This window comes from Ovis aries, chromosome 3 (assembly GCF_016772045.2).
Source record: "Ovis aries strain OAR_USU_Benz2616 breed Rambouillet chromosome 3, ARS-UI_Ramb_v3.0, whole genome shotgun sequence".
In the NCBI taxonomy this organism is placed as follows: domain Eukaryota; kingdom Metazoa; phylum Chordata; class Mammalia; order Artiodactyla; family Bovidae; genus Ovis; species Ovis aries.
In genome coordinates this window covers 14,440,690-14,456,344 of record NC_056056.1, presented here as the reverse complement: position 1 = coordinate 14,456,344, position 15,655 = coordinate 14,440,690, and the positions used below count along the sequence as shown (strand labels likewise).

At 47.2% G+C, this 15,655-nt stretch overlaps 1 protein-coding gene across 7 annotated transcripts in view; it reads right to left on the bottom strand.

The window, feature by feature from the left end:
- Positions 1-5,165: 5,165 nt before the first annotated feature.
- The window catches only part of GGTA1 (glycoprotein alpha-galactosyltransferase 1 (inactive)), a 71,473-nt gene continuing 60,983 nt past the window's right edge, over positions 5,166-15,655 (bottom strand). For 6 of the 7 annotated variants that reach the window (XM_027965750.3, XM_027965749.2, XM_060411604.1 and 3 more), the window contains 2 exons: positions 12,039-12,176; positions 5,166-7,703 (listed from right to left, as the gene is read on the bottom strand). In XM_027965750.3, the coding sequence (XP_027821551.1) occupies positions 7,010-7,703; positions 12,039-12,176 (832 nt within the window). In that variant the 3' untranslated portion in view covers positions 5,166-7,009. 7 annotated transcript variants of the gene reach the window in all.

The window sequence follows — 15,655 nt, the reverse complement described above, 5'->3', positions numbered from 1 at the left end:
CATCCATATATGACTACTGGACAAACCACAGCCTTGACTAGATGAACCTTAGTCAGCAAAGTAATGTCTCTGCTTTTGAATATGCTATCTAGGTTGGTCATAACTTTTCTTCCAAGGAGTAAACGTCTTTTAATTTCATGGCTGCAGTCACCATCTGCAGTGATTTTGGAGCCCAAAAAAATAAAGTCTGACCCTGTTTCCCCATCTATCTCCCATGGAGTGATGGGACCAGATGCCATGATCTTCGTTTTCTGAATGTTGAGCTTTAAGCCAACTTTTTCACTCTCCACTTTCACTTTCATCAAGAGGCTCTTTAGTTCTTCTTCACCTTCTGCCATAAGGGTGGTGTCATCTGCATATCTGAGGTTAATGATATTTCTCCCGGCAATCTTGATTCCAGCTTGTGTTTCTTCCAGTCCAGCGTTTCTCATGATGTACTGTGCATATAAGTTAAATGATGTCGACGTTCACTCTTGCCATCTCTTGTTTGACCACTTCCAATTTGCCTTGATTCATGGACCTGACATTCCAGGTTCCTATGCAATACTGCTCTTTACAGCATCGGACCTTGCTTCTATCACCAGTCACATCCACAGCTGGGTATTGTTTTTGCTTTGGCTCCATCCCTTCATTCTTTCTGGAGTTATTTCTCCACTCATCTCCAGTAGCGTGTTGGGCACCTACTGACCTGGGGAGTTCCTCTTTCAGTATCCTATCATTTTGCCTTTTCATACTGTTCATGGGGTTCTCAAGGCAAGAATACTGAAGTGGTTTGCCATTCCCTTTGGTGGACCACATTCTGTCAGACCTCTCCACCATGACCCGCCAGTCTTGGGTTGCCCTGTGGGCATGGCTTAGTTTCATTGAGTTAGACAAGGTTGTGGTCCCAGTATGATTAGATTGACTAGTTTTCTGTGAGTATGGTTTCAGTGTGTCTGCCCTCTGATGCCCTCTTGCAGCACCTACCATCTTACTTGGATTTCTCTTACCTTGGGCGTGGGGTATCCCTTCATGGCTGTTCCAGCAAAGTGCAGGTGCTGCTCCTTACCTCGGACGAGGGGTACCTCCTCACCGCCGCCCTTCCTGACCTTCAACGTGGGATAGCTCCTCTAGGCCCTCCTGCGCCCATGCAGCCACCGCTCCTTGGACGTGGGATTGCTCTTCCCTGCCACCGCCCCTGGCCTCAGGCGTGGGGTTGCTCCTCCGGCCGCCGCCCCTGGCCTCGGACGCAGGGTAGCTCCTCTGGGCCATTCCTGAGCCGTCGCAGCCTGGCACTCTTGGCCACTGCCCCTGACCTCGGACGTGGGGTAACTCCTCTTGGCCGCCGCCCTTCGGGCATGGGGTCCTCCCAGCTTCTGCCCCTGACCTTGGACCTGGGGTAGCTCCTCTCGGCCGTGCTTAGTGCGCCGGTCGCAGCCAGCTGTGAATGTTACTGAGAACTAAGAACAGATGAATTGGAAGCTTTTGGTACCGATCAGGGAATATTCCCTGGGTATAGACAGGTGGGTATTGTGCATATTGGCTCCCCATGTTTCTTTCTTAATGAAGTTCAAGGGAATTTAACACCAGATTTTTCCAGCTCATCAGGATTGACATTTTGAGTCAGATAATGCTTTGTCGTGAGGGCTGCTCTGTGCACTGTAAGGATGTTGAGGAGCATCCCTGGCCTCTGACCACTATATGTGCATAGCAACCCTCCTCCTACAGATTGTACAACCAATAAGATCTTAAGACATTGCCAAATATCCCAGGAGTTGGTGCAGGAATGGGTGTGTGTGTGCAGCAGTGGTGGTGATTGTGCAAAATCATCCTGCTTGAGAACCGCTGTTCTACTCTGATGAAGGAAGTTTGTCCCCTGCATCACTGACCTTGAGCAACACTGAACCCAGAGCTGCAGGTTACAGCCTGAAACTCTAGAAGAAATAATTCCAGGTACCAGATAGAAAGGGCTTCTCCAGTGGCTCAGATGGTAAATAATCTGCCTGCAATGCAGACCAGGGTTTGATCCCTGAGTCAGGAAGATCCCCTGGAGAAAGGAATGGCTACCCACTCTAGTATTCTTGCCTGGAGAATCCCATAGACAGAGGAGCCTGCTGGGCTATAGTCCACGGGGTCACAAAGAGTTGGAGAATTGGACACGACAGAGAGACTATCACCTCTCACTCTGACCAGGTAGAAAGGCATCTACTTTGTAGTAGGACACAGAGTCCACAATCAAAAACATTTTTCTTGATTGCAAAAGAGCACTTCTCATGAGGCATGACGCGAGTGGAGGTGATGATTCATTTATTCATCCATGTAATAGACACTCTTTTAGCAGTGTCTATAAGCCAGGTGATGTAATGGGTGCTGGAGCTCACGGAAAGGCAGACTTTAAGGAACTAATAATTCTAGAAGGGTTCGTTCAATGGGGATATTTTTAGTTCTAAGAGAAACCCGATTCCAAGTGTCTTAATGATGGGACTTTGCTGGCTCACACATTCAAGAGCCCACAGGCCATGCAGGCTTTAGATAAGGCTGGAGCCCCTGGCCCAGGGCTGTCATGGAGGACTGCGGTTCCTTCAGTGTCTCTGCTCCTAGGATCCTATTGTCAATTTCATCCTAAGGCTGACCTACCTTGTGGTCCCCAAAAGTGTTCCATGCATGCTAAGTCGCTTCAGTCGTGTACAACTCTATATGACTTTGTGGACTGTAGCCCACTGGGTTCCTCTGTCCTTGGGATTCTCCAGGAAAGAATACTGGAGTGGGTTGCCACTTCCTCCTCCAGGGGATCTTCCCAACCCAGGGGAAGTTATGTTTACCTGCATTGGCAGGCGGGTTCTTTACCACTAGCGCCACCTGGGAAGCCAGATGTGTTAGCAGCTTCTAACGTCATCAGTATCATCCTAATGCATCCACATTTCCAGTTAAAGGCCTGAGATTCAACTTGATTGGACTAGTTTAGATCATCTGCCCCCCTGGGGGCGGGGGGAGGGAAAATGTTGATTACCTTAGTCTGGGTCACTTGGCCCAACCATGGCATTAGTTGCCATGGAAACCACATAGACTCTATGAAGGAGATAAAGCGAGAAAGAAAGACACAGATGCTGGGCGAATGTGCAGCTCCCAACCAGCCAAAGCCCTTTCAAGCTCTTTGCTGCTTTTCACACAGGCTCTCCTATGAGATTTCATCCAGGGTCTCCCTAAAAGCCTCAGAATAGTCCTCCATGCTTCGTACCTGCTGTTCCTCCCTCCGAAACCTCATTCCATTTCCACTTCTTAGTGATCCCTTTCTCTTCTCTCAGTGCTTAATTCAGAAGCAGCCCCTCTGAGACTGTTTCCACCTCCCAGACCTTCTCTCCTCTGTACCCTCTCAGCCCTTGAACTTCCCTGAGCCTCGTATCGCTCAGGTTCTGTTTGACTGCTTTCCAGCCAGGCTCCAGGATGAGTTTAGACCTACCATCCATCTGTGAAGTTTGAGTCTACTAAGTTCTCTTTCTTTAATGCTAGTACAAGAATTGAGAGTTCTTGGTGCCCTCGGTTTCAAAAACAAAATGGTTAAAGTGTGTGTGTGTGTGTGTGTGTGTTTGAAAGAGAAAGACTTGAGCTGTGGAAAGAACAAAGGATTTAGAGTCAGACAGTGCTTGGTTTGAATCCCTGAGACTTGAACAGTAGATCCCCACTTACCCTAGCTTTCTCTCTTTAAAAGGTATGCATCATTTATTATGTATTCATGCCTTCTATGGTGTTTCACACTTGTGAGTATGCTACATGCCTGTGTTATTCATGTACATAAGGTACATTTAATAAATGGTGATTTAATAGATTCCTAAAACTGTCAATATTGCCACTGCTATCAGTAAATTACATGGTGACTTTGGCTGAGAGGAAAAAATGAGTCGTTACAAGACAGACAAGCGATGACAGCCCCTTCCAGCCTTAGAGACGCTTTTCTCTCCAGCTTCCTGGGACCCCCAGAGTGAAAGGAGAAGGCACGGCTGTCCCTTTCACCTGCCCCTTCACCCAGCTTTGCCCTCCAAGGCAAAATGCCTTGGCATAACAGCTTCTGTGTGCCCATGGGGCTTATAGTGGTTCTGCAGGCACAAGCTAAAGTTAAGAATGATCACAGAGTCTTTTATTTATTTTTACATGATACATTTAAACTAATTTAATGCCCTTGGGGCAGGTTTCGGTGTCCCAGGTGGCACTGGTGGTAAGGAACCTGCCTGTCAGTGAAGGAGATGGAAGAGACGTGGGTTCATTCTCTGGGTTGGGAAAATCCCCTGGAGGAGGGCATGGCAACTCACTCCAGTATTCTTGCCAGGAGCATCTCATGGACAGAGGAGTCTGGCAGGCTAGTCCCCAGGGTCACAAAGAGCTGGACACAACTGAAGCAACCTAACACACATGCACGCGTGGGGCAGGTTTAGTGCAGAAAAAGAGGGAAGTGGTGTGAGCCCAGGAGCACACCTGGTTTCTAAAATATTAATTCTTACGGCAAAAATTCCCCTTTATTAGATTCTTCCATAAAGCATGTTCCCTGATAGGAAATGTGGCCCTCTGCGTGTGGGGGGCCACTTGAGGAGCCTGAAGTGGCTCAACACATTTATCCTTGTCAGCTTCTCTGATGTGAGCTACAGCTCAGATGCCTTCTGTGTGATTTAACCTTTCTGAACCTCACTTGGCTCATCTGCAAAATGGCAGTAAGTCTCTACTATGAGGGAATCATGCCCTCTTGTATATCCCACGCACCACACTACATCAGCCTGCTCTACTTTGACTTTGTATTCATAACAAACACACCCACCCAGTCATGCTAGAAATTCAGCAAGTCGGTCTTGGGGCTCCCTTGGCCAGATATATTCCCCAGAGGTCAGGACTAGTAACCACCAGAAATGGTTATGGCATGGTTTTCTCCCTTTGCCCTCTTGCCCGCCCTGACCTTCACGGGCAAGCCTAATCCTACTGGCACTTAATTACTTCAGTGCATCACTTTGGGAAGCTCTACATTGAGCAGTCGTTGTTATAAATGTTAGCAAATCTCAACCATGTCCTTTCTATCTTTGTACATACATTTTTTAGAAGGACCCAATGACTTGTTGAAGTCTAAGTATTTAAAATTCTGTTACTGACAGTCCTGAACATCTTTGAGAGAAAATGCACAATCCATGACAAAGACCAGAATATACTGAGAAAATAATTTATTTAATTGTAAATCAGGAATTTTATTATAGCTTTTCAACATTGAACTATTGATTTTTGAGTTTGTCCATTTGGATTTTAAATTTAAGTGAGTTAAAAAAAAATCAAGATCCTTTCAAAAGGAAACTTCATTCCTTGTCTCTGATCTTTGAAGAAACGTCATTTCTTTGCTTTCAGACTTAAACCGTGAACTCTCCCTAGTCCAGAATGGATCCCCAAAAACTTGAATTATAGAGAAGCAAGAGTCCTAACTGACCTTTGATCTCCCTTTTCTTCTACAAGCCCAATTCTTCAGGATTTTTGTTGGTTTCCTTTTGTTTCACTGGGTTGTAAAAAATTTTGGCAAGAACGGAAGAGTAGGAGGCACAGTAAAACAGTCGAGAAAATGAAGGTTTCATTTAATCAAAGACGCCCACACTGCTGAGCATCAAGCCGGGGAGGCGGCTCTTTAAGTCAATCAGTTGAAAATGTAAAGCAATGACATAAACTGGAACACGAGCAAAATATAAACATGCCTGCATATATAAATGTTGCCTCCTTTCTCCCTTTACACTGACTTGCTTAACTTTAAATAATATATAAAATTTCATAGCTTCTCTCACAGAAAGGAACTGAATGGTAAGGTGTTCAGTCACAAGGACTGGATCTCCCATCGCCACCCCCTCTACTTTTGACATAAAATCAACTAACCATTTTATTAAACACGTCCGGTTGTTATACTTCAGTAGTGCAGATGGGGCAAGGGGAAACAAGAGGTTCCTTGATGTCAGCCCTGCAACGTGGGGCTTGCTGGGCTGAGGGTTAGGGCAGATGGTGGCAGGAGTTTCTGACAACTGACTGTCATGAAGCCCAGGTCTGGGAAATGGAACCCCTGGCAATTCTCTCCAGTCCCCTGCAGGATTTTGTTTCCTCGGACACCGTCCACTTCCTCTGGCCAAGGATCTGAAGACTCAAGTTCCAGAGTCCAGCATACTGAATATGACTTGGCCAAAACAAGAAGCATCTTACAAGACAACAGTGCTCTGGCCGTCATAATGGTTGAGTTCACTGGCGACCACCCACACGGCCTGGATCCGTGCTGTATTTATATGCCAACCGCATGCCCTGTGCCCCTCAGAGAAGGCAATGCCCCACAGGGATCGGCTTCCTGTCTTTCTACTCTCTCTTTGCTTATTTCATGGCCAACTTACTTGGAGGCTTTGTTTTCATTTTGTGCTGAGCACCCACTGACTCAGATTGCCTGTGATTCCCAACATCTTCACCATATGTACTGGGAATCTTGACTAGTCTTGGCACAGAAGCCAATATCCTGATAAGGAAAGGACACTGACTAAACCATTTGAGGATCGCCAAGGTAGACTATGTCCTACTAAGAGTTCTCCTGCTGCAAAAGCAACTCTGTGTTGCTTCAGACCCAGCAGAGACAGGAAGACACTGAAATCAAGAGGACAGCCCCTCACAATCATTATCTTGTTGCCAAACACGTCCCTTTGCGTACTTCTCTCCAGTAAGTTAATTGGCACGTGTACAATGTTTCTGGCTTTTGTCTATGACAATTTTTTCTCTTTTTTGGTTCAACTGATAGTGTATCCATTCCCCTCCCCCGCAACTGAGAATAGGTAAGAAATCACTGGGAATTTACATCCGATTACCACAGGTTCATTCTCCCGTATTACAAGGCTCAAAGTTACAAGGAGAAATAATATGTACTTGCTGTGTTGGTCTTTTGTTAGTTTTTTTTTTTTTTTAAGTTAAAATTAAGTGTTACTTTTCTGAGGAAGTAGCCAGAATAATACTCTCTCAAATTCAAAAATGTACTGGCACAAAGTCAGACGTTATTTCTAACCACATTATACTCTTTTGTCTGCCAAGACATCTTGACAAGCTTAATATCCGCAGGTAGGCCTATATGATAATCCCAGCAGTATTCCGGGGATAAGATTTTAGTGGGTTTGTTGAGAAGGAAATACTTGTTTAGATGGCTCTCATCATGCCATTGGGCTTCTATGTCATTTTTCTTGTCCTTGAGGATTCCTTTGAAGCATTCCTGGGTGATGTTAAGGACCTGAGTGGGTGTTCCCCCAAAAATGGCTGCGTGGTAATAAAAATCCCCTTCGCCGAAGGGAATGTATGCTGCAGACTCCTTGCGCCTCTCGTAGGTAAACTCATCGGGATCTGCCTTGTACCACCAGGCCTGTAGCTGGGCCACCGACTCACCCAGGGTCTCCACCCCGAACTCGTCTTGGAAGACCTGGTCCACGTCCATGCAGAAGAGGAAGTCAACCTCACGCTGGATGTGGGCCACGATGTGCTCCCCGATGGTCTTCATGCGCACCATGCTGACGTCCTGCCACCTCCTCTCAGGCTTGACCTCAAACACTTTGAAGGAGCGCAGAGGGCCCAGCTCTATCAAAGGCATCCTGGAGACGTCGTCCACCATGACATAAAAGATGACTCGGTGGCCAACCATGAAGTGCTTATTAGCAGACGTTAAGAACTCCTCCAAGTAATGCTCAATGTATCTGAAACAAAGAAGAATGGGATAAACGTAACCTCTGGGACTTCTGCAGGTTTCTCCGGTGGGTCAGTGGTAAAGACTCAGCCTGCAATGCAGGAGACGAGGGAGGTGTGATTCGAACACTGGGAAGATCCCCTGGAGGAGGAAATGGAAACCCACTCCAGTATTCTTGCCTGGAAAATTCCATGGACGGAGGAGCCTGGCAGGCTACAGTCCACAGGGGTCTCAAAGAGTCGGACATGACTGAGCGGGTGAACACACACACTGGGATTTGCTGTACTATTATTTCTGGCCGCTCTCCACCACACAGTCACTCAACTTTGAGGAGATAAAGTGACTTACCTGATGATTCTGAAAGGTGACCGGGCAGGCCAGCCCCTCCTCTCTCACTCTTGGAAGCCAGTCAGGTGGAGAGAACATGTATTCTCAACTGCTCTGGGCCCTGCAATGTAGCTAAATGATACAGGCCCTTCTCCAACATCCAGACACCTGCAGTTTCTCATGCTATGGATGAAGGGTGCCTACGTCTTTCTAATTCTGTGGTTCAACATCAGGAGGCCCAGGGCCTTCAGTTTTATAACCCATATTCTTCAATATCAGCTTTTAACACAGTGAAGATGATCATCACTACCATCTACCTTATTTATCCCTTTGTCTTATTTATCAGTTGGTTCAGACTCCGGGTAGGTGAAAGCGTGCTAGTCCTTTTTTGGTCCTGTTTTATTGAGATATAATTGACATATAGCATAGTTTAAGTTTAAGATGTGCCAAGTGTTGATTTGGTATATTCATATATTATAAAAGGGCTTCCCAGATGGCTCAGTGGGTAGAGAATCTGCCTGTGATGCAAGAGACGCAGGAGATGCGGGTTTGACGCCTGGGGTCAGGAAGAGCCCCTGGAGGAGGGCATGGCAATCTGCCCCAGTATTCCTGCCTGGAAAATACCATGGACAGAGCAGCCTGGTGGGCTACAGTCCATACAGTCACAAAGAGTCAGACATGACTGAAATGGCTGAGCATGAAGCACACATACATCACAAAATTACCACCACTGTAGCATTAGTTCGGAGAAGGCAATGGCACCCCACTCCAGTACTCTTGCCTGGAAAATCCCATGGACGGAGAAGGCTGGTAGGCTGCAGTCCATGGGGTCGCTAAGAGTCAGACACGACTGAGCGACTTCACTTTCTCTTTTCACCTTCATGCATTGGAGAAGGAAATGGCAACCCACTCCAGTGTTCTTGCCTGGAGAATCCCAGGGACAGGGGAGCCTGGTGGGCTGCCGTCTATGGGGTCGCACAGAGTCGGACACGACTGAAGCGACTTAGCAGCAGCAGTAGCATTAGTTAACACCTTCATTGCATCACATAATCATCATTTCTGTTTTGGGGAGAAGATTTGAGATTTATTATCTGAATAACTTTATGAGTATAGAAAACAATATTATTAACAATAACCACAATGCTTTACATCAGATCCCCAGAACTTGCTCATTTTATAACTGGAAGGTTGTACCCCGTGATCAACATCAGGGGGCGCTAGTTCTCAGGCATCTCTCAGAAACCCCAACATCCACTCCAATGTTATCCTGCCCTATCAGATGAAAGGGTGACAAGCCTCTTAGGTCCTTTGGGGATGCCTTAAGACTAAGCATCACCACTCTCTTCTTCTCTGGGACCCAGAGAATGGGTTATGGGGGACATGAATATCCTTCCACATTATACATTCACTTTAAGAATTTTCTAGTGGTTACCCCAAACACCAATACATTATCCAGCTACCACCATTATAAGACCCATCCAAATACCAGAGCAAACACCCTCTGATTTAAACTTATTTTAACTATCTCATTTCCTTTTCTAAAAAAAGTTCACTCTTGGTTGTGTGTATTCTATGGGTTTCGACAAATATATAATGACAAGTATTTTTCACTATGTATGATATCATACAGAGTATTTTCACTGCCCTAAAAATTCTGTGTTCTGCCCATTCATCCATTCCCCTTTGCCGACCCTTGGCAACTACTGATCTTTTTACTGTCTCCATAGTTTTGCCTTTTCCAGAATGTTACGAGGTTGGAATCTGACAGCAGGCAATCTTTTCAGATTGGTTTCTTTTACTTAATAATATGCATTTAAGGTTCCTCTATCTCTTCCATGGCTTGATAGAGTTTGTGTTTTTTGCACTGATAATATTTTCTACCACCTGACGTGCCACAACAGTTTATTAATCCATTCACCTACTAAAGGACATCTTAGTTATGTCCAAGTTTTAGAAACTGTGACTAAAGCTGCGTTTAAACATCTGTATGTAAGTTTCTGTGTGGCTATAAAGTTTCAGCTTTTTTTGGTGAATACCAAGGATGCAATTGCTAGACTGTATGATAAGAATATGTTCAGCTTTCTTCCAAAGCAGCTGAACCATCTTGCCTTCTCGCCAGCAGTGAATCAGAGTTCTGCTTGCTCCATATTTTTGCCAGCAGTTTGTGTTGTCAGTGTTTTGGACTTAGGTCCTTCTAATAGATGTGGTATTTTAGCTATTTACTTATTCATTCCGAAAACATGTTTATGTCTTTTGTGAGCCAAACTACACACTTATCACGTGACAGCGTGGGGATGATAGAGAAGGAAAGCGGGAGTTGGCTTAACACAACTTGCATCACCCCCAGACTCATGCTCAGCGGATGTGGACTAAGTTTAATTTACTGATCACACTCACGGCCAGTTATGACATTTGTGAGTAATAATAACTGGCATTTGTTTTTGCTCCTTAGTTGCAGTTTGGATTCCCGTTCATTTCTACAAAAATAAACTGTGGTTTTAATATTGGTCTCTGGAAAAACCCCGGGGTTTACAGTAGAATATATCTGAGCAATATGAAGAGGGACTTTGCCATGGCTCTGAAAAAAAATCTATTGTGCCCTGAAGCTTGGGAAACAATCCTAGGGGGAGGGGAGGGGGCCCTTGTGAGGTTTAACATTATTTAGAGATGAAAGCATTGCAATTGGCTCCGGGCACTGTTATTTGAAAACAAACCAAACTTCACACCTCCTAAAAGTCCAGATCCACTCTTGGGAGGATTTATTGCTGCAGAGTACAAGCAGTCCCCTCCGGCCTCCAAGAGGAGAGCTCAGGGTGTACAATTTACTGTTTGGTTCTGTGAAGCTGCGAATACGAGGGTGAAGCCATCGTGGAACCGCAGGCCACATTCTGTTCTTTGTGGAAACATCAGGAGTAAATCAGTCTACAGGGTGGCTGGCTCATCCCCTCTCATACCAAAGGATGAGGTGAGCTAGGCATCTGCTCCAGACGCATAACAGTACAGATTCTTCCAGTAAAAATGTCAAAATTCCAGAGTCACCCTTCTCCATCACAGATGCCCCTGGGATCAGCACAGGTGGTGACATCAGGACTTGACCAGTAGGGTGAGGGCGATGGCTTCTGGGCTCTGGGCTGGGGACGGTCTTGGGAGTGAAGACGCACAGATCCTCACTCAGATCCACCAGGGCCTTCACCACTCTCTGTACAAGCGAGCAGTCAACTTCCCATGTGGCGCTCAGAAAAGATACAGATGGGAAGGCCCGTGGAGGGGGGTTGCAGGGAGGAGGCTAATAGGAAAAGTAAACCTTTGCTTTCGCTTTGATAAAAAAAAAAAAATCAAAATCACCAAAGGAACAAAATGGGTTATATTTTAAACTATTATCACAGCTCCAACTTTTAAGTATGATTGCAGTTTGGGGAGAAATGTCATTCTAAACAAGGAAATGGAAGCAGAAACAGGAACCCATCCAACCTCTGGAAGAAGAAGTTCTGGTTGGCCAGATCTCCGGGGGCCAAAGCCTCTAGGAGGAGAAGGGCAGAGGCAGCTGCGGAAGCCCGGGGAGAGTGGTCAGCCAGGCTGACGTGGGGAAGCTCCGCGCTTAGTCACTTCGGTCCTTAGTTCTCAGTTGGGGTCTTGAGTGTGTGGGAGAAACAATGACACACGTTCGGGCTGTCTAATAGCTGGCATTTTTGGAATTCCCAGAGAGGGCCGTGGAGGTCAGAGTGGAGGCGGCACTGGGTGTGCTGGAAACTCCAGGCCCAGTGAGTGTGGCAGACACTCTAACCTGCAACCGAGGCCTCGCTCAGGTGGGAAGCTGTCCACTCCCATCCACTGTCTTGTTCTCAGGCTCTTGGGGCCTCAGCTAAAAGGAGCCTGAAACAGTCCTATTGCTCCATTCTCCTGTCTAATGATTCAGACACATCCAGGAACAGCCTCCATGAGCCCAGGGAGCCCCTCACCAACCTTCTGACAGTGGGACAAAGGAAAAGTCAAGGTTATTTTTATTAGCGACACCTACCTTCCGACGGCGAAAACCGTCAGGCCGACGGTAATTTTCTGCTTGGCGTAGTAATCGTCTAAGACGGCTCTGTTGTAAGTGCCTTCCCACACCACGGGTGCCTTCCAATCTGTCATAGTCACAACCTCAGGGCGTTTACTGGTGACAAAACAGAGTCCATGAGTCAGGATGGCCTTGCTAAGGTGGGACAGAGACATCTGATGGAAAACGGCTCAGCCGTGGCTGGTGGTAACCATCCTTGAATCCTAATGGGAGTTTAACCCCAACAGTCAGCTGGCAGTGAGACATCTGCGGCATCTTCTGGGTGAGGAACAGGAGACGGTGGCCCAGGTGCCTGGGGGCTGCTTTAGCGGGGGCCCTAGGGGGGTCTTACCTGTATAGCTCATGCCCTCTGTCCCCCTTTCCTGCCTCCCCTATCCTCATCTTCCTTCAATATCCCACTCCCATCTCCCCAGCCCCTTCCTAAGCTGCCAGCGGCATCTTTAGACCTTATTTATCCCAATGGGTGCCATCTGACCCAGAGAAAGCCCTGATGCTTGACGCAGGGGGACAAGACAGTGACATTAGAGCTGAAAGAGGAAGAAGCTGTTTCAATCTGCCTTTTGCCAGAAAGGAATTTTTGGTTGTAACCTGGGTATAGGACTAAGGGGTTTCTGGTGTTATTGTTCATTTGACATACAAGGAGCAGACAGTCACTGAGAAAGGATCCTGCAGGCTCACAGTAGCCAGGGATGAAACACGGGGACCCTGGCTGTCACCTCTCTCAGATCACGTTTCCTCCTTACAAAGCCGGGGGTGGGGGAGGGGGGTGTTCTGTGCACTCAGCACACTTGAAAGGGACTTGGCAGAGCCAATACAAACACAGGAAGCAATGTAAGAGCGAAGACAAACCAACCAACCATAAAGAGTAAATGCAGAAAGGCTGAGCAGCGGCTGGGGCCCAGGCTAAGGCGGGAATGGGGTGGGGACTCAGCTCCAACCCCATTTGGGTTTGCAAGAGACTGCCCTTCCCTGGCGGGAAGTGGAGACTGAAGCACAGTCATTTAGAGCAACCCCTGTCACACAAGGGCCCCGCCATGTGCCTGCACTTCAGCCACTGCGGGGAGAGGCCCAGTGACTGGGGCAAAGTCTTGGTGGCCCCATCGGGCCCCTGCTGTGTGCAAGTGGCCTTGGTGAGGCTATCAAAGAGATATTGGCAAATAGATCAGCCCACTGAGAACTTCCTCTCTCCCTCACACATGGGTGGAGAGTGGGTTTTCACAACACTGCCCCTCTGCCAGGGGTGAAGCTAAGTTTTTCCAGGGGGGCTGGGCAAGGCCAGGTCACCTCCTCCTCACCCCAGCCCCCAAGAGACACTCGTCCACACCTCCTGTCCTTCCGCCACCAAGCTCTGCGGTCCTCCTGTTCTAGAACCAACCAGGCCCTCCCACCCACTCCCGGTGCCCCGGGTCTCGTCTCAAACCCCACAGCCCAGCTCTACCTGCACCCCCCGGGTGTGCCAGCGGCGTGGCGGCCCTGGACAGCTGCTCCCGGTTTCCCCTCAATTGTGAAAGCAGCTATTTTGGGATCTGCACCGGCCTGCATGAGACACTTTCACACACACACACACTTTCTCAGGTAGTCCTTGCAAAAGCCCTGTCATGTATTATGTTCTTTGTACAGATAAGAAAACCAAGGCTCAGAAAAGCTTGTTGACTTGTCCAAGGCCAAACAGCTAATGGGGGTGTAACTAATGTACCCTGGATACTTCCTATGGAACAAGCCATAGTACCCAGGGCTTCACCCTTCAGAGGAAGCTGCTATTTTGATTCCCATTTTATCAAAGCGGAAACTGCAGCTCAGAACAGTTAAATAACTTGTTGGAGGTCACAAAGCAGCTAAGGAGCCAAGCTGGAATCCGAACCCAGGTAGTCTGACTCGGTAAGTCCATGCTCCGAACCACTGCATCTACTGCCCATTTATTTACTTGCTAAGCTAACAAACTGGGGTTAAAAACCAGGGTTCTCATCATTTCCACTCAACTTAGATACTTCAGCATTTTTATCAGTACAGATGAGAAATGAGCTTTTGTATTTTGTTTTTAAAAGCTCATGGGATGCTTTTAGTCACATAAAACCCCCAGCTTTGTTAAATGACCAGGTTTCAAACCAGAAAAACCACACACACACACAAACACGGGCTTATCATTCTATAACCACTATTTCTGAATGCAAACCCCATTGCCGTCCTTAGTGAAGCCTGTCAGGGATCTCTTAGCCGTTCTGACCCAACCCATTAGCTAAGCCATGGAGCTGCATGTGAGCTGAACATTTGGTGAGAAGGTAATATTTTTAAGACAGAGAAGAGACAGGGGAGGAGGAAAAGGAGGAAAGGGTGGTATTCTTATTTAATGCTTCCAGGCATCGGGGCTCAATCCTTGGCTTTCATTCTTTCACTGAATACTCAAAACTACCTTCTAGAGAGGGTGCTGTTACCACCCTCATTTCACAAAGAAAGAAAGTAGGCGGTTGGAGAGCAGGAGAAGGGAACTGCCACTTAATCAACAGGAGGGGTCAGACCAAGGCTCTAAACTCCTCCAGGCACTTCTGCTAAGTCCCTGCTCCCTGTCAGGCCCCGTGCTGAGCTCCAAGATCAGGGGAATGAGACCTGCCTACCCCTTGAGGGTCTCAAAGTCCCGACAGGGGGCCAGCCTGCCACCTGCCACTCTTCCACTGCACGACCACTCAGTTCTACACCTTCTAGAAAGGACTGAGTCAGGACACCAATGTCCAGTTTGGTTACTTGATGGGGAAGATTCCTCTGAGCAAGGGAAAAAAAAAAAAAAATATATATATATATAGTAATATTAAAAATTAATGTTTCATTAAAAATTAAAATTTTCTATTTCCCAGCTATTAATTATTAAATCCCACTGGCCATTCCCACACATCAGCGACCCTGACTAGGAAGCCAGATGACGGGCTGAAAAGGCAGGCCAAGGGGAGGACGAGGGGGTGGGAGGATGCTTGAGATCAGCTTCCTGGATGAACCCCTCCCACCCTACCCCGGAAAAACAAAAAAAGAAGTGACAGCAGGCAAGCAACACATGTGTAAGACCAAAAGATGTCCAAGGTCACCAAGATGGGGCCCTAGAAGGAGGAAAAAGTACCAGGAAAGACGGAAAACTGCCCAAATGCCTTCTTTCCAAGCAGCACATCTGCTGTGTTACCTCCACTTGTCAGGTTCCCCAAGCACAGGCCAAAGGTTTCCCACAACACAGAAGGGCCTCCATAACCCAAACACACACCTACCTAGGTATTTGGTAGCATTTACACCTTACATACTTATTTATGGGCTTCCCAGGTGGCATCATTTGTAAAGAATCTGCCTCCCATGCAGGAAATGCTGATTAGATCCCTGGGATGGGAAAACCCCCTGGAGCAGAAAATGGCAACCCATTCCAGTATTCTGGCCTGGAAAACTCCATGGACAGAAGAGCCTGGCAGGCTATAGTCCATGGGGTCACAGAGGCAGACTTGACTGAGCATGTGTATATATTTCTTAGTGGGAACACTGTGGTCCCCAGGGGCTGGGCAGAGGAAGGATTAAAATTCTATGAATCGGGCAGCAGCTCACGA